The sequence below is a fragment of the Amblyomma mixtum genome, chromosome 3 (genome assembly GCF_055824585.1).
Source record: "Amblyomma mixtum isolate Tamu chromosome 3, ASM5582458v1, whole genome shotgun sequence".
Lineage (NCBI taxonomy): Eukaryota > Metazoa > Arthropoda > Arachnida > Ixodida > Ixodidae > Amblyomma > Amblyomma mixtum.
Genome location: NC_143014.1, coordinates 369887968 through 369912553, shown reverse-complemented (window position 1 = coordinate 369912553; position 24586 = coordinate 369887968). Strand labels below are relative to the sequence as shown.

Here is a 24586-nt window from a genome sequence, read left to right as displayed (position 1 = left end):
CTGCAAGAGCACAGCGACGCACGCTGTCCTAGAATATGAGGAATGAAGAATATGCGCCGCGATGCCACCGGATATGAAAATTTATTGTCCAATCTATACAAATTCCACATACCCACGATTGCTCTGCTTTTCCGAATCTTCATTTCTTTCGATCACCGGCTTTGAGGCCGACCTTGAAAAGCGCTCGAGTGGTCTGAAGCCACGCCACTTCAACGCTTTTTGGAGATAATCAAACCACAAAGTGTTTTCTGCACCGCGTGCGCCGCGGCTAGCAGAGAAAAGTCGCTAAACAGTCAAGTGAGCGCACTCACCCTGCCGGCTAGATACAAACGAAAGAACGAGGTGAGTAGTCAAATCGAGCTGCGCTCCAGCTATCGTCAGCCACCGCAAACATACCAAGATATTATCTGGGCAACAGCGCGCAACATTTCGCAGCGCTGGCGTCAGTCCAAGCCGCTCCCGGCCACGCTTTCCGTCATTTGTGTTAAGCGTGTGGCCGACTGTACAAGTGCTAAAGCTATCTCGCCCCGGATTAAGAGACACTGTTTATGGGGAATGAATGTGCGGCATTTTTTTTCTAAATGCCAAGGCATGTGAGGCCCTGCTATGCTATAATATTCTGTAAAAAGTTGTATACTTTACGAACCTGACTATAATACAAGGAGAAAATTTATGACTACAAAATAGGGAAAAAAAATCACGGTCGATTTGTCTGGTTAGGCCAAATGCAAATTAGGTGCGTTAGTATTTCGGTTTTCACTTTGTTTCTAATGTTCAGAACCCCAGTTCACAGATGGACATTGTTCAGCTAGCAATAATTGGTTAATGCCCATTAATGTGGGATTTGTCATTCTCTACTTTACACTCATGGATCCGAGAGGTCCTCGTAATAGAGCTGGTGCAGTGGTTAAGCGATGAGCCACTGCCCTGCAATGGCAGGGAGCTCGCAAGACTCGCAACCAATGAATAACCGAACTGCCTTAATATGCACAACTGGCAGGTTGCCCACAATCCAGTGGGCTGGTGACGGCTTGCCACAAAGCAGGCTTCAGACAGACAAACTCAAAACAGCTAAATGCAGGGAATGGCCACTGCAAGTGCTCTAAAATAGATTCCACTCCCGTAGAACCCTAGAACAAAGCACTTCCACAACCACTATTAGAACCGCACAGCGCGCTCGTTTATTGTTTTGCCAAGCTGAGACAGCACACTCTTCAACAGGCCGTCCAAAGGATAGCCAGCTTCATGGCACGAACAGCTCTGAAATCAATAGTGGGTTGCAGGCAGCCAAAAATTGGAAGCGATGGTGGAGAGGGCCGGATTAGGCATTGAAAAACCAACCTGTGCAGATATCTAGTTCTCTACATGCGCCACGGCCATCCACTTAGTGTGCCATTGGAGAACTCATCAGAAAGTGCAAAATGCAGCGATTTGATTTGCTGCCCTCTTATTGCAATGACAACCTGTAGAGTGAACATCCATTCCCATTTACAAAATAAAGATAATAAGATGCAAGCGATTAACACAAAGAGAGAGCTGGGGCTCTGGGATCATTATGCACAGTCTGACATTGAAGTCCCAGGTCGACAAACCATTCCTTCCTGTAGTTATGATCAGAAACATTTTGACTGGTTTTAAAACTTTTGTTATTCATGCAGAATATCAGAATATTGCTGGGTGTTTTTAAAACTGATGAAAATTAGATTTTTTTTCAACACAGGTGATGCACAGAAAAATTTCAACCACTCTGACATAACCATAAACCAACAGTGAATACAAACCTTTTTGTCTAATTGCAGCCTCAGACGCCGCAAGATTCGATCTTCAATATTTTCCGGAAGTTTCGTCTTCCTGGTTTCTGATATGCAAAAAGAAACATGACAAACCTCGCAAAAATTAGGTTTAGCTGCCTAAAAACAAACTATTTAAAACTCCAGGCACTCAACAAACAGCAGTCACCCAACTAGCAGAGCCCCTAAAGGAGTACAGACGCCTAATTTTTCGGTGCATATTTTCTTCTTTGTAATGATGCATAAGGCATCGTATACATGGATTACCATGCGGTATCCACCTAGAATCGCTAAATAATTTATAATCGAATTTTTTTCACGCGCTGTTTCAGTTTCAACAGCCGAATGGTGGCTGTGACGTCTAAGTGATGTTTGGGTTATGTGAGGAGTGAAAAAAACGCGATATGATCGCTGCTTCCTTATTTTATTACATTAACACTAAATCCACCCAGACTGATTAGCTGCAATGGCAATGAATGAAGAAGCAGCAGTTATATTAAAATATTACATTACCTAAACGCAACTTTGACGGCACTGTGGTTTAAACCGAAACAGCATGAGAGAAAAATATGATTATCAATTATTAAGTGGTCATAGATCACTTGGTGATTGATGTATATTAATGAGTTATGCATTACTGTAAAGAAGAAAACAAGCCACAAAAATTAGGTGTCTACATTTCTTTACGGAATTAACGACAAGGTTGGTATAACGAAGCAACGCAATTTGAAACGTATTTTCAGGATCTATTTTCAGCATCTAGCTGTGGCACTTCATGAATAGTGAAACTTTAGCATCAACAGTGTCGCAACGATCCATGCCATTAAGCTCGGTGTAAGACCCAGCAACCTATTTTATTTTGTTGGTTACAACATGTCAAAAACACGGAAAATAGGCATGCTAAACTTGTCGCAATGACATTCAGAGCTTTGACATGAATATTCTGGCCCATCTATCAGCTCCAAAGTGCACTGCAGCTCGTAAATGCACATGGGGTTTCTGACCATCCTAAACAGGATTTCCTGCTCAGACTTCCGCTGACGAGGTGCACTGATGACTCAAACAACTGGCTTAATGGCATGATAACTTCAAAACATTTCCTAATTGCCAGCAGACCTGCTTAATTTCCGCCTCTGTCTCAAAGTAGGAGAGCAAGAGTAAGACCACACTATTAGATGCTGTTGCCAAGGGAGAACACATCTAAAAAACAATGCACTCGATGTTCATATGATCAAGGCCAATAGCACATGAATGGAAGGAACAGATGACACAAACCTTGGCAGTCTGGCTCGTTGGTGTCGTCGTCGTTCTCCTCGAGCATTGTGCTCAGCAAATTCTCCAGTTCGCTGCTCACAGCTAACGAGAACAAATACATGTTAGTGGACACTCTGAGAACTATATTTGTTTCACTTTACTCGTGGCTTGTCTTTTTTCACTTTTCACACGCATTATGGTTCAAGCTCTAGCTCTCACTGCTGAAAAAGCCCCGACTAAAACTACAAAAAGTATGGCACAACAATTATCATAGTGTGATAATGTTGTTCGTATGGACAAGATGGCTATAATTGTAATAGGAAATTGGATAGGAAGAGTACACTCTATTGAACTCCTTGTTCAGATAATTTATTTCCTTCATACACTGTCTGGAGAACTGCATAGTAGAGCACACGGCATATCGCATTTATATTTAGCACATATAACGGCCTTCCTCTGCAATTTCGAAACTGTGAAGTCTGTCAAACTGGAATCTGAAATTTTTGCAAGTATCAATTTTCACTACACGAGCTGCTTGCAAAATATTTAGATCAGTTTTTAGCTGATTGTAGGTCATTCATGAAATTCGCGGAAATTCGGCCATTCACAGAAAAAAAGGAGGAGATAGATCTAGAGGAGGACCACAGGACGCTCTGGCACTGCCTAAGAGTTCATGCGCTGGTATCCACGTTCCTCATTGTTTCAGTTAATTTTCTTAATTCACATTATCAAGCATTGGCTTTTCGCTCTGAGCATTTAAACACCTTTTTTTCATTTCTTTAATTAATTGATTGATTACAATGATTTCATTAACTCGTCATCGCCTATCAATCATAAATCACTAGAACCACAAATTGCCGTGACGCAATTTCTTTCACGCAGCCACCGATTATTTCCGACCCGCGGCGTCGGCCACCACCACTACGCCGACGGCTTTTCGACCGAACGAGCTGTATACGCTATCGCGGAGTATTTGTTTCCGCGGATGGCATAGGAATGGGGTTCACGAACGTCATTTCCGAGTCTCCTCTCGTTGCTGCCTGAACAGATGAACAAGTGCGTCAAGACGAAGCGACACCTGCGCTCATCCTTGCCAACCGCTTTCTAAAAACACACACACGTGTACAGCTAGAAGCAATATCAGTAGGGGACAGTGCAGCACGTGGCTTCCGCGCTTCGCAAAGCGCTGCCACTAACAGACGACGACAATAGGTGGCTCGGAATAGAGTTCCTGTAGCTCGGAAAACGCAGCCGGCCATACTTACTTTGCGTGCGCCTTTACCACCGATTCGCTGACAGCGCTTCGCGAAGCGCCGAGGCCACGCGCTCCACGTGCTCCCTCTCATATTTCTCCTACCTGTACCACCTTCTACACCTACAGGAAATACAGTGAGAGCCTATACTTACGGCTGAACTTGATCACTTGTGCGGCGAGCAACTTCGACGTGCCGACTGGCCTCCCTCTCTTGTCTTTGTCGGGCCACGCTACCTTTACCCAGTTGCCCTTTTGAGTGGGACTGCTGAATGTAGGCCAGGTTTTAGAGCTGTGCTTGACCACCGGATCATATCCTTGAATTAAATTAACAGGTGTCACTACCAGTGACTCATCTGGAAATGTTAATAGTGCGAATTTGTCCATCGTGGGCAGGGCGCCGACAAAACCAAGACAGAACGACTGATCGGAAGATTACCACTGACAAATGAACAGTGTCGATAGGTATAACCAGGCTTAACCTCACTTAACTAACTTAACCCTGCACAAACGGTGGTAGCTTGCGCCCCCTAGCTGCCATCATCTCGCTTTAAACAATTTTTTTCACAGGTATCAATTTATTTAGAAACTAATTTTTTACCCGCGCTTAATTTTTTTTTTCACGTTAACTTGTGACGTATTTTTTACATGTCAGTGTAGAGAGAGAGACAGACGGTAATACGTGTAGCGGTTTTATGTTATGTGATATTCTGCGGTCGCTGCACGCATGCAGTTTTTTTTTATCAATTTTTGTATCTCATAATGTTCTGCACAAAATGTCTCAGCTTTTATTGCAACCGCCTGCCGGGCTGCACAAAAATTCTTCATTTTATAAGCACTAGCATAAAGGCCATGGAATGTTTTGCAAATGACGTTTTGCAAATGGCGGCCGCCTCGTCGACGCGTTTAATTTGATCACGAATCTGGCAGCCGTTACTGAATCTGCTTTTACCCAAAATAAGTTGTAATCAGCTACGAAAGGGGAAACTCGCACGCGTCGTTAAGAGAGCGATTGTCCTCGGAACAGTGCGGCTTTTTCGTTGTCGCCAACAAATCTGTTTGTCAATCAGCTAGCATACTGACTGTTTTCAAAGTCATTTCGCAATAGTCGGTCGTCTTAGCTTTCTGCCATTGCAGTGCGGGAGCTAACTTTATACATGAGTCATACGACTGGACACCATACATGTTCGAAAGCGAAGCTGGGAAAGAACACCTAAAAGCGGAGGCTCAGTGGTTATGGCTGTCGGTCCCGGCCGCGGCGGTGGAGGTACAGGCCCGTGTACTGTGCGACGTCAGTGCACGTTAAAGAACCCCAGGTGGTCGAAATTTCCAAACCCCTTCACTACCGCGCCCCTCATAGTTTGTCGCTCTGGGACGTTAAACTTCCAAAAACGAAAACCAAAAGGTGCCACGCCTGGGCCCGAAGTGGCTCTTCAACAAAGACAGTATTTGACGTGACTGCAGTTCATCGACTCGCAGCAGGTGCGACTGCATGATTATTATGAGCCTGCGACGTAATCATTTCCCAGCCCTTAACCACTGCAGTCAGTGACCGAGGAGAGAGAGTGGTATCGTGGATATGGCAAAAGCTATCAATTTATGCTGCACTATATGGCCGCAACGCACTATATGGCCGGAACACGAATTACAAGCTCCAGCTATGTGGACGCTGTTATGTATATACTGATCTCTGCTTGTGTGAACTAGATCGAGCGTGTACCTTAGTGCTCGCCAAAGATAGCTTAGTGCGCACGCCGCTTGGGTGGGCAGTCGTGGGGCGCCAGTAACGACGATATATGTATTTCGCTTCATATTTATGTCCCATGTGTGTCTGCGCGAGCGGTATTTGGGATCTGTGGATGAGCGTGTTAGTCGCGACCCAGCTCGAAGCGTGTGTAGCAAAAGCTAAGCTACAGACTCCAGGGCTGGCTTCTCGAAAAAAAATAGCCAAAGTTTAATATGAATGCAAGGTTGCGGAGCGCGAGCACGAGGCGTTTTTCAACCTGTACATACTGCACCCCACAAGTGTATTAATTTGAGATTGCCGTTGAGCAAGTGGCTGCAATTTCTTTCGAGCAAGCCGGCCCAGGAATCCTGTGTTCAATCCCCATCTCTGCCCGTTTCACTACACCGGCGGCGCTCGTGTAATCACCCGACTAGCGATGGCAATTAAAATAGCTGAACTAGTGTCGCCATAAGCATAGAGACCAAACTCGCGACGTGTAAATATTTCATACATCTGTTACTGTTGCTTTTTTGCGAGCGGCGCGCTTGCGAAGCTGACACGCTTGACATCTCGCGTCCTTTCTCAAGAGCAGAGCAATGACAGCCACCAGATGGCAGGCCTAGGGCTGATATTGTGTACTTGCTGTCACGGCCCTGTCTAAGCTACAGCGTAAACAATTATTTGGTTAGAGTTGCTCAGTGATGTGCAATGTCGAACTACTTATAATTAGTGCAGGATATACAGGGTTCCTCGCTCGGGTTTAAGGAACGCGGCCAGCTCTTTGATACTGCCGCACATTCGTAGATGACAGCGTACGTCTAAATCGAGGCAGCTGTCTAAATCGATCGCTGTCTTTGCTCCACAATAACTTTGGCCATATCTGCATGGCATGCAGAGTAGTGGAAATGTCCGGTTTTACAGAGGCAATGGAGGCACTTCTTCATGCTCTTTTTGGTTTCTTGGTTTATCATTAACGTCCCAAAGCGACTCAGGCTATGAGGGACGCCGCAGTGAAGGACACCGGAAATTTCGACCACCTGGGGTTCTTTAACGTGCACTGACATCGCACAGAACACGGGCCTCTAGAATTTCGCCTCCATGGAAATTCAGCCGCCGCTGCCGGGATCGTCTCTCAGGCCAGCAGCCAAGCGCCGTAACCACTGAGCCACCGCGGCGGGGTTTCGTGCTATTTTATTATTATTATAATTTTAGAAGAAGAAATGGCACACCGGAACCGCGCCGTAAGAGAAGGGATAAAGGAGGCATTGCAATAAAGGAAGAAAGAGGTGATGTAGGGGAGGTTTCCGGAATAATTTCGATCACCTGGCGATCTTTAACGTGCACTGACATTGCATAGCACCCGGGCGCCTTTTGCGTTTCTCCTCCATCGAAACGCTGCCGCCGCGGTCGGGTTCGAACCCGGGTACTCCGGCTCAGTAGCTAAGCGCCCTAACCACTGAGCCGCCGCGGCATTAGTGTTCGGATTTTGACCCCCATAAGGAAAACAAAATACAAACAAACTCATTCCCAACTTATAAAATCAGATACGAAAGGATGGGCATGGAGGAAGGAAATGTCAGTGCACATGTATCCGCGTCGTCAATCTATTATTGGCAACATTGCACCGATGATTGCGTACGTTCTTCTGCTTCTGCTGCACATTCAGGCAGACAGGGCGGTTTCTGTGCACCTTTTAACAACACCTGCGTTGTGCTTTTTACTAAGCTGTGCCAAGAGGGAGGGTCTGTGCCAAGAGAGAGGCAGACGCGCGCCATGCCAGCAAGGTACAAACGCCACCTTGAGCAGGATGTGCCCGTGCACAGAAAAACAGAAAATCGACGGCTGAGGATGCGCATGTCGGAGGCCGAGGCCTCTGTCGCCTCCTCGGACGGTGGAAGTGGAACGTCCGACGTCGCCGGTACCCCGCAGTGTGGGGCGATCTCAGAAGACGACAGTTTTGACCCCTCTACAGTACAAGTCGGAAAGGTAAATACGGGTTTCTTGCTGTAATGCAATGCAAATACGTGTTGCTCGAATCGAGTTACGAACGCGCGCCCCCAGCAGTGTTTGGTTGGAGCGTGCGCTTGTACTAGGGCGGCGCTTGTCAAAGCTGATGAAGTGTGTAGTACACGTGGCTTGCGGCCACCGTGCTTGCGTCGTAGAGCTACAGGAAGGGCTGTAAGACTTGTAAAACGCGTTCTTTGCCGCATCCTTTCTGGGCTTTCTTTTTTCAAGCGCTATCTAGCTGTCTGTACCTGGTTCGCCGGGTTTAGCGTAGTCGCCGTCGTCTGTTGTCCCGTGCGGCGCGCGCGGTCTGAGCAGTTCATAAGGTGGGGAGACGCGAGCCGGGGTGGGGGGCAAGAAAAGAAATAGACGCAAGGCCTGCTGTGTAGCTTTCATTGTTTTGAGACGCTAAGGTCGGAATTTTGTCAAAGCTGGGTTGGCCAGTTGAACCGAAGAAGGTTGGTGCTGTTATTTCACTGGGTTTGAAAGCAAGGAAATGAAAGCCGAGTCTAGTCCTCTAGGGCCGGCAAATGCTCTTCAGAGAGTGTCTCATTTGCTCGAGAGTGCGTGAAAATCAACGATGGAGCCACACTCTCGTGCCTGCAGTGGAAATATAACCATCACCCATAAAAGTAAAAAAAAGTGAAGTTAGTTGTTTGGAATATTTATTCAGTGTGAAGATTTTCTACCTTGATTACATCATTTTGTATGCTGTCGAACAATTTCGCCACTGCCATGCAACTGCTAACCTGGAGCCTTTAACATGCGGAACCCAGTCAGGTGATTGCATGACCATATATAGCTATCCATACAATGCTCTCTATAGATCGAAACGGGCAAGGACGGGAATTGACCTAAGGTACTCTAGTTCCATTGCACAAGCAAATGATTCCTCCAAAAGCGAGGTGGGGCCCATGCTCCGCTTGGGGTTAGCTGCTGTTCTCCTGGGAATGCCACAGGTTTTATGCAAGGAGAACGAAAAAGGCTCTGTGGTAAACTGTGGTAAAGCGGCAATACTTGTAATTATACTTTAGCCCAAAATGGTAGAAGTCTGCATGCTTGCGGTGTAACGATAACCACATTATGAAAGCAAATATGGTAATGTGGCCTGGAATGAAAGTAGCCACAGCAGCACCTATCCTCTATACAAATCAATTTGATAGTCCCCTTAATTCACCCTGCACTGAGCCCACTATGCATTCACATCATCAAGTGCTCTATTAGGCTGGGCTCGCAATGCGGCTCAGCAGTGAGTGCTGGCTTTAAAACCCCGGAGAGAATAGCACCATTAAGTTGATTTTATATTATGGAAACCTATAACACGTCATTCATGCATTGTGCGCGTGTGTCCAATTATTAAGCATCTCTTGCTTGTAACCACTACGAAATCCAGTGGTTTCTCGCAGGTTTTGGAGCAAAACTCATCACAGTAGTGAAATAGTGAATCCCAAGCTATTCCGATGCTCAAAGGGTTTTGCACTGGTTTCATTCACCCTCACTGGACAATCAGCTGGTGGGATTTTCTGTCAGCCAGTTTTTGAGAAAAAGAGCAAAAGAGTTCTGCGGTTTCCAGGTCTTGAACCCAGGACAGCTAGCATACTCATTGGGCTGGTGTCTTATACGTTGCGCCAGCCACAGAGCATGCTTCGCGTCCTTTAAAAATTCGAGAACCCATCCACTTGCTGTGAACAACGGCAAAGTGTAGTTTACATAGTACGTGGCAAAAAGAATGTCATGTGATCACCATAGGAAGAGATATGCCTGCAACTGCCTATGATCTGCCTGCGAATGTGCTGAGGCGGTCCTGCACAGCAGTTGAGAATGACACAGATTCTCCGTCAGGTGATAGACTGGTAGAACTTTCTTTTCACTCCTTGATTATCAGAGCTTACTGTGTGTTTGCCAAGAGTCAGCAGACATTATGGTCTAATTTCTGCTCTGTTTCTTGACAGGATACCCAGAGTGCTGATGAGGAAATGCTCTTGGAAGAGCACCAGGATTCATACCAGGTATGAAAGCAAAAGGTTTTGGCGGAGAGTGTTCAAACCACGAAGCTGTCAAAGTACAAATTACAGATCTACTAATTACAGGTCTCTGACAAATACAGAGCGGAAGAAGGTTCTCTCCCTTTCGCAGATGAAAGGACACAAGTTGCGGCCCTTGTCCTTTCCTATGTGATGTGCCACAAAATAAGTGACCAGGACATCACAGACCTGCTGGACATGCTGAACATTATCAGCCCGGGGAAAGCCCCAAAATCCAAGTATTTTTGCTCAAGGCTTTGGGTGCACACATCCCTGGTGCTGAGAAGCACTTCTATTGCCTTGATTGTACAGGTTACTTGGGGAGGTTGACTTCTCAGACTCGGGTTCGCTGCGAAAACTGTGAGCGGGATACTGATATGGCCTGTGGCCCTTTCTTTCTTGTGGTGCCTTGGAAAGAGCAAATTGAAAAGGTCCTTGCACAGCAGAACCTTAAGTGGCTTCCACAAGTTAAAAGAGGAGGTGTAATCAGAGATGTAGTGGATGGCATTGAACATACCAGGCTGTCGGCTGATTTTCCAAATAATGATATTTCGCTGCAGTGGAACACTGATGGAATAAGAGTGTTTGAAAAATCAGCTTTCGACATCTGGCCCGTTCGTGTGAAATCCTGCAACTGGACCCCGCTGTGCGAAAGCTAAATATGCTTATGCCTGCCTTGTGGTTTGGTTTCTCAAAACCAAACATGACAGCCCTCCTTACAGCCTTTGCAAAGGAGCTACAAGAGCTTTCAGCAGGGTTTTCTCTCCTAAAGCATGGGTAACAAGTTAGAGTTAGAGTTTTTGCAGCTGCATGTTCGGTGGATGCTGTTGCTCGGTCAGCAGTGCGAAACTGTAAACAGTTTAACGGTTTTTATGGGTGTGGCTGGTGTTACCATCCCGGGCGTTGTTCATATGAATATATAGATCCTGCTACAAAGCGCAGGAGTGCTGTGCAGCATCTTGAAGAGGCCAAGAAGGGCACGCTTTCAGAGCCTGTTAACGGAGTTAAAGGGCCTTGCCTTGCCATGACTCTTCCTCGGTTTCATGTAGTGGATGGCTTCATCCCAGACTATCAGCACTGCGCATGCCTTGGTGTCATGCGACAGCTGCTTAAACTCTGGCTGGAGAGTGGGTACCATGACTGCCCTTGGTACATCGGAACCAAAGTGTCTCAGTTATATAGCCTGCTGTTGGCTATCTCACCTCCGACAGAGATTACCCGCACCCGAAGGAGGTTTGAGGATAGAGCCTATTGGAAGGCTTCAGAGATGCGGGCCTTTTTGCTTTTTTATGGGTACACTGTACTAAAGCCAGTTCTGCCCCATCGGTTTTTGAAACACTTTTTGCTTCTCTCTTACAGCATGTATTTGCTACTTAAGGCACAGATCACTCTTTGTGAAGGTAGGATTATGCTCAAAAAGTTTGTTTTGCAAATGGGCACTTTGTATGGCAAGGAAAACATGTCGTACAATGTTCACCAGCTGCTCCACATGACAGATTCTGTGGAAGTTTGGGCCCTCTCTGGGCGACATTCTGCTCTCCCTGTCAAGGACGGAATGCTGTTCTTTTAAATTACTTCTCTGTGACTCAGTGCGTTGCCGAGCAGATTATGCGTACTTTCATTTGGTGGCAGCACCTTGCTTTGTGGGCAGACAAAATTGCTATGCCGGAAGCAAAGGCATTTTTTGAAAAGGATGGTCGGCCGGCAGCGCATGAGTAGGACTGGAGTGGCACTCCTCGGGGGTGTAGTTGTTTATCAGCGACAGAGTGGCTCAGGTGGTAGCATCAGGCTAGAGGTAGCTCTGGAAAACCACTTGGGAGTTATCCCCACGAAATTAACTTATTACCACAGGTTTCACCACAATGGAATTCTCTGGCATTCTGAAGAATATAAAATGCCCAAGAGAGTCAACTGTGTTGCACACCTGCAAGATGGTTCCGTTGGAATCATACAAGCTCTTGCTGTGTTTGAAGGGAACCCGTCTCACCTGCTGCCCCATTATTTGGTGCTTGTACAAAAGCTTGAGCTGGTGCGAAGCGCTCCCTTTAGGGACAGCCAGCTTGGAATTTCATTTTCAGCACTCCGAGAGGGAACGCGAGAAGGTGCCATTGTAGCGTGTAGCCCTGATGCTCTCATAAGAAAGTGTGTGGTTCTGGAGTGCACCTCTAGAAGTTTCCTTGTTGTGCCCCTTCCCAACCAAGTTGAACGGGACTAAAGCCAAAAACCACATCTGTACTGTGCGATGCTGTGGTTGCTAGCACTGATTGGCTTGATGGTTATCACAGTGGCTACCACATCGCGCTGTGCAGTGGCGTTTTTTTACTCGCATGTGTTTCTCGCTTTATCCCCTAAAAAAATTGAAAATTGGTTTTTGAGGAAAGGAAATGGTGCGTTAATTTTCTCACATATCTGGGTGTTCTGTAAGGGAAAGGACATAGGTCAGTGTGTAAACAGCAAGAGAGAAAGAGGTGCTGTAATGGAGGGCTCCAGAATAATGTCGACTGCCTGGGGATCTTTAACATGCGCTGACATCGCACAGCACACCGGCGCCTTTTGAGGTTCGTCTCACGCGGCCTCCGTGGCCGGGTTCGAGCCCAGGAACTCTGACTCAGTAGGCGAGAGCCGTAACCACTGAGCCACCGCAGCAAGTATCACGTTAATGGCACGTTATTTTTTTTCCAGTACACTTCCTATACCATTTTTTTTAATTCTTTCGAATTGCAACGGTCATGCAAACACAAACTCATTTATCAACGTGTGTAAGGCACCCAAAAAAAAACAAGTGGTAGCACAAACAATACGCTGAAATGTGGCCCCACACGGTCGGCACTTAGCCCATGTGTTCGTTCCTCATTGCTCGGCCACGGAACAGACATGTGCATCCCAATATTCGTGTTAATGGCTGCGTTTTTATTTTGTGTGCCGTAAAACTAATGCCAACGCATTGCAGTTGCATGACTCTCGTTGTTTTCCCTTAGTTTTTTTTCTGCTGTTGGAGTGTGCTTTCAGATGTCAGTAAAACACTCCTGGCTCTCAAGGCAGTCTTGCCTTGTTAATGTCTTTCCATTAAAATGGAGATCTCGACTAAAGGGCAGTTTTTTCAGATACTGATCTTTCCAAAATAGAGGCGCTTGTCAATCTGGCAACTGGGATTTTGGACTAGAGATGCATGCAATAGGAACTATTGCACCAAATCAATATTTGTTTGTGCTATTAGAGATAGGTTCAGTCAACTCCGGTTCTATTTGCAAGCAGACCCACACATGCCGACCAGAGAGAGAAAATATGAGATAATGATCCTGAGGTGGCGCTTTTTTCTTAAAAATGTCCATTTCTGAACGTCGCTTGTTGAGGCAACAGGCAGAGGAAAAAAGCCCGTCTTTCTGTGTAACTTCGGTCTTGGAGTCACCTCCATTGCTGTACACGCCGACATTCAAAGGAAGCCTCATCAGTTCTTTTTTTACATGAATAGGCAATATGCCTTGCTTCATCAATGATTCACTGTTATGGACAACTCATATAATCAGTTATTTTTGCTGATAACAGGGCTGTGCATACTAAAGAGCCGTGGCAGTATATTTATCTAGCAGAAGTTGATTTATGTTCATAACGTCACATACACATCATTTGTACGGATATCCTTCTGTCGTGTATGCACAACTGTGGGCATACTCGGGCATGGCAAAGATTTAAAGATAGTGGCTGAGGGTGCTAAGACCTTACAGATAGATGGTGTATGGTTTATGAGGTTTAATGCCCCAAAGTGACTCAGGCTATGAGGGACGCTGCAGTGCAGGGCTCAGGATAATTTCAACCACCTGGAGGCTTAACGTGCATTGATATCGCACAGCTTACGGGCCTCGATGCCTCTATCAAACTGCGACTGCCACGGCCGGGATCTTTCGGGTCAGCAGCCGAACACCATAACCACTGAGCCACCACGGCTGCCATTACAGATAGACAATGCAGAGAGCCAAAGCTTTTGCTCCAAGCTATGAGACTGAGATCTTTGGTTCAAATCCCTCCTGCTGGATTTTAACATGCTGGGTATTGCTTGGTTTGACGGGTTTAACGTCGCAAAGCGACTCGGGCTATGAGGGACACCTTAGTGGAAGGCTTCGGATTTTCCACCACCTGGGGTTCTTAAGCGTGCACTGACACTGCACAGTACACGGGCGGATATTGTACCAGTGTGTGGTCATGTGTAGTCGACTCCAAGTAATTCGAAGTTGCTTAACGGGCAAGTTTCAGTTAATTACAAGTGAATAGGAGGTTCTGACAAGTTTGCATGTGATACTGCGATGAAATGCTTCTGCTGACAACAAATCGCAGCATAGTGCCATTAATGTGAGGTGGCTTGTACCCTGGCGGAACGGTTTTTTCATGAAGACAACGTGCCTGAAGTGATGGTGTGCATGCATAGTTAACAAACTCTTCTTTTGTGTCTGTATGTTAAGCAAATGCAGACTGAGGTAATAGCTAATTTTTTTTTGTGAGAAGCTCGTCCCAAGCCTGTTGCGCAACCAATAAACATGCTGTTTCAATGCTTTCCATTTTATTTGAGGTACATTTCATTAAAATTTTTAGACGTCCCCACGGACCTTATATTGCCAAAGGTCCGCGTAATCATTGCAAAATCCATAGTATTAATAGTAAAAATAATTGGTTATTAGGGAAGGAAATGGCTCAGTAACTGTCTTACTTAGTGGATACTTCTATCACGCCATGGGATAAGGAATAACGGAGGGAGAGAAAGGTGCCATAGTGGAGGGCTTCGGAATAATTCCGACCACATGGGGATCTCTAACCGCAAAATGCATAGTAGTGAAGACCGAGATTAGCAATCATACTGCACTGGTTTGTCCCCCACCCCCATTTAGTGGCAACACCAGCTATCATCTTAAGGCAGGCTGGTTCCCTGTAGTTCCCTGCCTGACCACCTGGCATTCTTTAACGTGCATTGACACCGCACAGTACACGGGCCTCTAGAATTTCGCCTCCATTGAAATCCGTCCGCCGCAGCCAGTATCCAACCCGCGTATTTCAGGTCAGCAGCCGAGCGCCATAACCACCTAGTCACTGTGGTAGCTTGTCAATTTGTTTCTTTTGCTAATGCATATTTCTTTGCATTTTAATTGAATGCTGTTTGTAGACTGGTTACGGGATGCCCAACATATATGTTGTGCCTTCTAGAAATGTTGCGTAACTGTGTTCACTCTTATAGTGTGGGCCTCAGTGAGTGGAAATTTTTTTCAAGCACTACAACTGGACCCTCAAACTCAGTATTCCGATAATGGGACTATCTCTTTCCTCTCAAATTTAAAGAAAAATGACCTCCAACCTCACCAAAGCGTAATTATTACTGAAAACCTGGTTACCATTGAAATAAAATGAAGTCCCAGAAATATGGTTCTACGGGTCACTTTGGGTTTTCAGGGAGGTGCACCTGATGGTTTTTGTGCCAGCAGCTTTTCAGCATTCGCCAAAGACATCCCAAGGAAGAATAAAACTGTCAAATTCAGTTCACTGTTATTCGACGGGAAACTGAGTCAAGCTCCTCTTGTATTCCTGTACATGATGGTATTATACTTGTTTTTACCGACTTGCAGTGATATGATGTGCTCTATTTCAATTTGATGGATTGTGTAAGTACATTTTGCTTATGCACAGAGAAATGGCGTGGTCATGGGTAGTGCTTATTGACTTGGTGTTTTTTGATATATATCAAACTATCTAGAGATTTGTATGATATACATGTGCTAAATAATTTTACCTTTAAGCAAATACTTTTTGCTACTCTATGCGGTACATGGTCTTACAAAATTTTTACTGGAAGAATTGCATGAGCACGGAGTGCAGTGGGCACGGAGGCGCGATGAAGGAAAGAATGAAAACTTATGCACACCTTTCTTCGTCCTGCAGTTCCTCGTGGTTTTTGTGGCTGGGACACCAGCGGCTGGCCACCAGGCTGAAAATGCTTCACTGGCGGACGGATCCTGCAACGCCGCCTGTGCTCCAGAACCGCCATTGCTGCCAAATGATTTCGCGGCTCAGTCCGAATCCACCACACGCCCCCTGGACCTCCGGCACTGCGCAGCCGCAACATCGACGTCATTTCATTTCATTTCATTTCATTTCATTTATTTCATCCTTAAAGGCCCAAGGGCATTACATAAGGAGGGGGCTAGAATTCATATAAAAGAAGCATAAAAAACACACGCACAATGAACACACACAACAAACTTCAAAAGCTAAAGAGAAAAAAAATAAAGAAAAAAGATAAAGGGTTTACAAGTGCAGTGAAAAAGCTTACAAAGAAAAAAAAATTCGCTTGCGGCAGCGAGCACAGATGAAAGTCAATGATCAACACGTGGTAAAAAATGACAAGGAATTCACTTATTCTGAAGATGACGGGCCAGTTCTGTACGAAAAGATTTTGAATCGTTGCATAAAACTATGTCGTTAGGTAGGGCATTCCAGAGTGTTATTGCATTGGGGAAAAATGAACTATTCATTGCTAATGTGCGGGTCTTGATACCGGCTATGGGGTGGCTATGGCTGAGGCGACTTGAAGTTCTTATCGGGGATTTTAGAAGTGGGTGTCTTGAAGCTGGATGATGGAAAAAGTTATGAAGCAGGCAAAGACGTGAAATTATGCGGCGTGATTCAAGTGATGGGAGGGAAAGAGAGCGTTTGAGTGCAGTGATACTAACTTCTTTGGAATATTCAGAGGTGATAAACCTGACGGCGCGATTTTGGATGGCCTCGATTTCGGCTGAAAGGTATGCTTGGGATGGATGCCAGATAGATGATGCGAATTCAAGTTTGGGGCGGACGAATGTTTGATAAGCCACTTGTTTAACATCTGGAGATGCTGATTTCAGGTTTCGCCGGAGATAACCTAGGACACGAGAGGCATCGGAACATATCGTTTGGACGTGAGTTACCCAAGATAGTGTCGATGTCAGATGTAAACCAAGGTACTTGTAGGATGTTGTTGGAGCAATCGGAACCGTGTTAATGCTGTAAGTGTGCTGGATTACAGTGTGCTTGCGAGAGAATGACAAGAGTTGACATTTTTCAAGGTTTAAGGGCATGAGCCATCGGTTGCACCATGTAGCTATTGCATCAATGTCTTTTTGCAGGAGGTGACTGTCAGTGGGATGACGAATGGGGCTGTATATGACACAGTCGTCTGCAAATAGTCGTAGCTTGGCGTTTATGTTAACTGGAAGATCGTTTATGTAAATTAGGAATAGCAATGGTGATAAGCCTGCGCCCTGGGGGACGCCTGACGTAACATTAGTGAGGGGTGAGTGGTAACCATTGCTTGAGGTAAACTGCATGCGTCCGTTAAGAAATGTCTCAATCCAGGAGATAAGATTGTCAGGAATGCCTAGGGAACAAAGTTTTGTGAGCAGGTGTGAGTGCGGAACACGGTCGAAGGCCTTTGAAAAATCTAAAAAGATCGCGTCGATTTGAAGGTTGTCGTCCATTAAGCGAAGGATGTCATGTGTGAATTCAGCCAATTGCGTTTCACAGGAGTAGTGTTTACGGAAACCGTGTTGGTGAGGATAAAAGAAGTTAACTGAATCCAGATGGTTCATTAGATTGGACGCTATAACATGTTCAAGTAATTTCGAAGGAATGCTCGTTAAAGAAATAGGGCGATAGTTAGAAGGATTTGTGCGGTCACCTTTCTTAAAGATTGGTATGATTTCGGCTATCTTCCAGTCGTCGGGGATTTCTCCGGATTCTAATGATTGTGTAAATATTAGGTGCAGTATCAGGCTTGAGACTAGACTAGTGTTTTTCAGGAGTTTACTGTTTATGTGGTCACAGCCAGATGATGAAGACGTCTTAAGAGAACTGATTAGATTTTCTATTCCTGTCGCGGTGACTGTGATTTGAGGCATGGGCATTGTTGAGGTGGGAGGGGAAATATTCGGACTGCAAGCAGCAGAGGAGAAGACTGAACAAAAATATTTATTTAGAATTGTTGCGCACTCTTTACTGTCTATTGGATCACGATCAGCGTCTAAAAGTTCAATTCGGTTCGTTCGTAATTTAGGGGAAAGAATGCGCCAGAATTTATTCGGGTTGGATTTAAGGATAGAATGTAGATCGGTAGAAAAAAACTTCTTTTTGGCGGAGGCTAATTTTTCCTTATATTCATTCGCGCAATGGTGGTACCGTTCCCACGCTGCGGGCCGGTTATGCAAATTTGCAGTTCTATAAAGCCGTTTTTTCCTATTAACAAGCCTTTTCAGTTCTCTGTTAAACCATTCGTTGTTAGAATCGGATTTTACGCAAAACGACGGAATGTGCTCATTTTTCAACGAAAGGACAGTGGTCTTAAAAAGTTCCCAGTTGGTATTAACCGAGCGAGTTTGATAAGCAGTCTGGAAAGAGCTGTAAAATTCAGATAAAGCATGATTGATGGCATCGAAATTAGCTCTTTTGTAGTCGGTGATTACTTTTTTTGATGAGGACCGTTTTATAATGGGTAAAGAAAGACGGATGTGAAGTAGATTGTGATCGCTAATGCCTGGTAGAACGGTTATACCTTTTACGTCGTCGGGGGAAGTTGTCAGGAGTAGGTCAAGAATGTCGTTTTCTCTTGTTGGGCATGTAATGACTTGGTGTAGGTTGAGGTCAAGTGTTAAATCAAGGAATTGTTTTGTATCGTTAGAAGATGACCTATTGAGCACTGAGAGTAAGGGCCAGCTAATGTTCGGGAAGTTGAAATCCCCAAATAAAAAGATAGGGGAGTTAGGAAATTTATTTTTGATGTTGTTTAAGGCACGGCCAAGCGTGTCACAGAAGGATGAGTCGCTATCCGGTGGCCTGTAGCAAATACCGAGAACAATTTTCCTTGTCTTATCGTTCAAGCATACCCACATGAGTTCGAGGGTGTCGTCAGTGCTGATGTGAGACGATGATAATGTGTTCTTAATAGCTATGAGGACGCCACCACCTTTTCTGTTTTTCCTATCGTGCCGGTATATTGTGCAGTGAAGATTAGGGGAAAAGATTTCGCTGTATTTGATATCCTCTTTCAGCCAGGTTTCCGTTAGGAGTACAATATCAGCGTCGATATCAGTAATGAAGCTCTCAAGTGCGTCACGTTTTGGGATGACGCTCCGGATATTCGTGAATGCAATATTAAGAACAAGGCATAGCGAAGGACGTCGGATGGGGACGGATGATAGTACCTGTTTTTTAGTGGGTCATGTCGTGGTTCCTGCAGCGCTCTCGGTGGGTGGTCCTATGTTACGTCGCGCGCTAGCTGCTGAATTAGGGGTTTCCAATACGCTAGCAGTGGCAGGGTCATAAAAATAGCACTTATTGCCAACATAAAGCTTATCAAAAGCAAGTTTAAACGCGCACTTTTGTGGCCGGATGAACTGAAGTAGCTTTGAACGTGCTTGGCGAGTAGGAAATTCAAAGTCTTCTCTGATGGCGTAGTTTGTCCCCTTAAGTTTTCGCCCGCAGGACAGTATGGTCTCTTTGGTTTTGAACTGTGCGAATTTTACAACGATGGGGCGTTTCTTGTCATCGGAGTGACTTCCTATTCGGTGAGCACGTTCAATGCTGTTGCTGTCGAGATGAAGGTTGGTTGGTTGGTTTATGGGGTTTAACGTCCCAAAGCGACTAAGGCTATGAGAGACGCCGTAGTGGAGGGCTCCGGAAATTTCGACCACCTGGGGTTCTTTAACGTGCACTGACATCGCACAGTACACGGGCCTCTAGAATTTCTCCTCCAAAGAAATTCCAGCCGCCGCGGCCGGGATCGAACCCACGTCTTTCGGGTCAGTAGCCGAGCACCATAGCCACTGAGCCACCGCGGCGGCCTGTCGAGATGAAGATCGAGGTGATCAGCACACAGGGTCACAATTTTTTTCTCCGATTCTGCCCATGATTCGTTGTTCGTGTCATCGAGGCCTAAAAAAAGCAAGTTGTTGCGGCGCATTCGATTCTTGGTGTCAGTGTTAGCAGCTTTCAAGACAGCGATTTCGCGGTGTATTTTGTCTGTTTCGTTTGAGGGTTTGCCAGGGTTCGGATGATGGTCTGATGATTCAAGTTTCTCTAGACGGTCACTTAAAGAGGCTATTTGTTTTTCGTGCATGGTTAGAGTGACCTTGAGGTGATCAACTACAGAGCGGATTGCTTCAAAACTTTCTGCTAGCTGTTGCATGCGAGTGTCAACGGATAAGGGGTCGTTATTTGAGCCAGGACCGGGGTTAAGTTCGACGTCACCGGATAGTAACAGCATCAGTTGCGACAGGCAATTGAACGCTAGAGCGTCACTGAATATGCGAAAAACACCGCGCCACTTCGAGTCGTAGGGGCACGACACTAATACCAAAAAACGGTTGCTACTTCGATATGCTTTACAACGGTTTAGGTAACCAACCTGAAACGTCAGGAGTGCGGTGAGCATTCTGCGTGGATCGGTGTCGTGCCCCGTGTCGGCCGAGTGGGTCCGCTGTTTAAGTAGGGCAGCGTCACGTCCCGTGGTTGGTGACGTAACGAACAGGGGTAGTTGCCAGATGGGAATGGTGACTGTCGCCGAGACTGGCGTTCCGAGGGGAGGATGGGCATTGTCGGGTCCAAAGTTCCGGGCCGGTGCGGTGCAGTTGTCGGATGGCAGCAGGAACCACGTACCAGCAGGTGGCCAGTACGTCAGCGCCTGAAACGTCAGGAGTGCGGTGAGCATTCTGCGTGGATCGGTGTCGTGCCCCACCTTCAGAACGGATAAGACCGGGCATCGAGCATTCACTCGTCAGTGTGCACGGAGGCGCGATGAAGGAAAGAATGAAAACTTATGCACACCTTTCTTCGTCCTGCAGTTCCTCGTGGTTTTTGTGGCTGGGACACCAGCGGCTGGCCACCAGGCTGAAAATGCTTCACTGGCGGACGGATCCTGCAACGCCGCCTGTGCTCCAGAACCGCCATTGCTGCCAAATGATTTCGCGGCTCAGTCCGAATCCACCACACGCCCCCTGGACCTCCGGCACTGCGCAGCCGCAACATCGACGTCATCACCTTCAGAACGGATAAGACCGGGCATCGAGCATTCACTCGTCAGTGGGCACGGAGGCGCGATAAAGGAAAGAATTAAAAACTTATGCACACCTTTCTTCGTCCTGCAGGTTAGTTATATTTCCAAATTACCATTTCCCTGCTTGAAGTCAGACGACCGCTTTGTCATCGTGCTTCCGTGCCCAGAAGCAGTGTTCTTGCTCTTGTGCTCATTGTTACTCCTTCTCAGTGGGGACGTCGAGAGTAATCCTGGTCCTGATTATCTTGCGCAGATTTTGCGAACCATGAAGGAAATGAACGAACGTTCCAAGAGAGTGGAAGTAGCGCAAAACACTATGTTGGAAAGTATGTCGGAGCTCAGGCTACAGCAGCAATCCGTTTCAGAAGCAATGTCAGATATAAAAGAAAGATTGCAAAAAGTGGAAAATCAGACATCAGTTTTCGAGCACTGGCAGCAGGACATGAACACTTTGCGTGCCACAGTAGAGCGCCTCGAGAATGAAAATATTGCACTTCGATCCCGTCTTGATGACGGAGATGACCGATCTCGGCGGAACAATCTGGTTTTCTATAGTATATCTGACAGCGCAGCAGAAACGTGGTCTGAGTCGGAGGAACAACTTCTAGATTTAATAAACAATACCTTGAACACTGATATCAGTCAGTCAGACATTTCCCGCGCGCATAGAATTGGGCGTTTCGTAACAGGGAAAACCCGTCCGCTTGTAGCAAGTTTTCAAAACTACAAAACAAAAGAACTAGTCTTTTCAAAACGTGATCTGTTGAAGAATACCGGAAAAGGAATGAGTGGAGACTTCTGCCAAGCCACGCGCAATATCAGAAAAAAATTAATAGAGTACGGTAAATCCAAGGGTAGCACATCTTTCAAACTTGGGTATAAAAAACTTTTTCTGGATGGAAAGTGCTACACATATGACGAGAATCGGGGTACTATCCGCGAAATCGGTAATTCCTCTAAAGGCACAACTGAAGACACAATTGAAAACACTACTGAAAACTCAAGCGAGGCTCATGGCCGACCTCTCCGCACTGGTCGCGCGCGATCGAAAAGACCACGAGAGGGAAGCGCTTCGAAAAGCTTCGACTACTCTCTCCTGTACTCGAACATTCGTATTCTTTATCCCAAAAAGGATTAGTTATGCGCTATGATCGATGACTGCAACGCTGATATCATTGTATTAACAGAAACTTGGCTAAATAGCAAAATAACGAATAATGAATTGTTTAAATGTGAAAAGCGGTATGTTGTCTTCCGGAGTGACCGAACAGGCAGAGTTGGTGGCGGTGTCCTAATTGCTATTAATGAGTGTATTGACTGCTTTCTAGTAACTATTGCTACGAATTTAGAGCTAATCTGGTGCTGCATAAATCTTAATTTTAAAAAAGTAATCCTAGGTGCATGTTACCGATCCCCTTCGACGGACACATCATTTTGCGATAACCTACACGATTCCTTAAATCAGATTATCACCCGTTTCCCTGCAGCTGAAATCTTGCTCTTAGGCGACTTCAATTTTCCGAATATTGTCTGGTCACATAACAATCCCTTTTCTACCCCTACGTCCGCTGAATCCAACTTGTTTCTTTCCATTTGTTCAGACTTCAGCCTATCACAGATTGTTAGTCTTCCCACACGTGTAACGCAAAACACATCATCACTACTTGACCTTATTCTTACGTCATCAGCGGATAACCTATCCGCGGTTTTACACCTGCCTGGGCTGAGCGATCATGATATATTACACTTCACGCTAACTGTGACTCAAACAAAAATTAGCCGACAGAAAAGAAAATTTCGTGATTATAACAAAGCTGATTACACCACCATCAACAGTGAACTCTGCTCATTTTTAGATGTTTTTTTGCCGCTCTCTCAGGATCGGCCCACAGAAACTAACTGGCGCATGTTCAAAGAAAAAATTTCGGAATTAATCAGCCGACACGCCCCCCTTAGAACCACCTACACCAACAGTAAAGCACCTTGGTATAACACATACTTAAACAGGTTATCCAACAAAAAAAAGCTTTTATTCCGTTCAGCTAAACAGTCTCCAAAACCGACAGCTTGGCTAGCGTACAAAAAAGCGGCAAAGTCTTATAATACTTCCTTAAGGTCAGCTAAATTTTCATTTTTGAACACTACTCTTCCACAATTATTAAAGACTAATCCAAAACGTTTTTGGAATGTTATACGAGGAAGTACTAATAAGGACGGCTTATCGCTACTCACAAGTTCAGGGGAATCAGTACCGCCTCACCTTTGTTCCAAAGTACTTAACGACACATTCGTTCAGTCATTTTCATCCCCTGTGCTTAACAATCAGATGCCAGCTATAAATACTACCAATTATCACCTCATGGAACCCATAATATTTGAAGCAACTGGCATCAAAGCCATAATAAACAAATTAAAACCCTAATTATCTTGTGGAGTCGACGAGATCAATGTCAAATTTTTGCAACATACCGTGGAATACTGTTCAATCATACTACAGTGCATTTTTTCTCAGTCGTATAACTCTGGCAGTATACCTCATGATTGGAAAACTGGAAAAGTAATCCCCATCCACAAGTCAGGTCCAACACATAATCCGCTCAACTACAGGCCCATTTCCCTTACATCCGTAGTGTGTAAAATTATGGAACACATTATGTACACGCATCTAGTTAACTTTCTTGAAGATAACTTTTTTTCTAGTGTGCAGCATGGATTCCGTAAAAATTTCTCCTGTGAAACTCGGCTAGCCTCTTTCACTAATGATCTGCATGCCTATGTAGACTGTGGTTTTTCAATTTATTGCGTATTCCTCGATTTCTCCAAAGCTTTTGACAAAGTTAACCATACACTACTTCTTCATAAACTAAGCTTCCTAAACATAGACCCTGCAATAATTGACTGGATTAATGCTTTCCTCGCATCCCGCGTTCAGTTTGTAACCACTAATGAAGTGAACTCACCCTCGGCCCCAATTCAATCCGGCGTTCCGCAAGGGTCGGTTCTAGGTCCTCTCTTATTCCTGATTTATATAAATGACGTACCTTCTCACGTTTCTTCCAAAATTTGTCTTTTTGCAGACGACTGTGTGTTATACCGTAAGCTAACTGATGCTTCAGATGCTTTATTAATTCAGAATGACCTCAATAATATTGTGGAATGGTGTAATACATGGTGCATGGAATTAAATATTAACAAATGCAAATCAATGAGGGTATCTCGCAATAACCACATAAGTCCCACTTATATGCTTAATAACGTCTTATTAGAATCGGTGACATCATACCGATATCTGGGAGTTCTCATTGCCAATAATCTATCTTGGAAATCGCATGTCAATTATATCACTTCTAAAGCCAGTAGCACCCTTGGATATATACGCCGTAATTTCCGCCTTGCACCATCATCATTAAAATTACTATTGTACACAACTTACATTCGTCCACAACTTGAATACGCGTCATCTGTCTGGGA

General features: G+C 45.4%; 1 protein-coding gene and 1 pseudogene across 1 annotated transcript; one reads left to right on the top strand and one right to left on the bottom strand.

Annotated features, from left to right (window-relative positions):
• Positions 1–7870: 7870 nt before the first annotated feature.
• On the top strand, positions 7871–11427 carry LOC149356743 (uncharacterized; annotated as a pseudogene).
• A 7853-nt stretch (positions 11428–19280) lies between these two features.
• Positions 19281–20770, bottom strand: LOC149356742 (uncharacterized). The gene is made up of 2 exons (XM_089576424.1): positions 19905–20770; positions 19281–19650 (listed from the first exon to the last, which is right to left on the bottom strand). The coding sequence occupies exons 1-2, from the start codon at positions 20768–20770 to the stop codon at positions 19281–19283; spliced, it is 1236 nt and encodes a 411-aa protein (XP_089432550.1).
• Positions 20771–24586: the final 3816 nt, after the last annotated feature.

Coding starts and splice junctions, on each gene's coding strand:
- LOC149356742 (XM_089576424.1), bottom strand. CDS start 20,770: ATGCTCACCGCACTCCTGACGTTTCAGGCGCTGACGTACTGGCCACCT. Junction 19,651..19,904: donor CTCGATCTTCATCTCGACAG/GCCGCCGCGGTG, acceptor TCATCTCGACAG/CAACAGCATTGAACGTGCTC.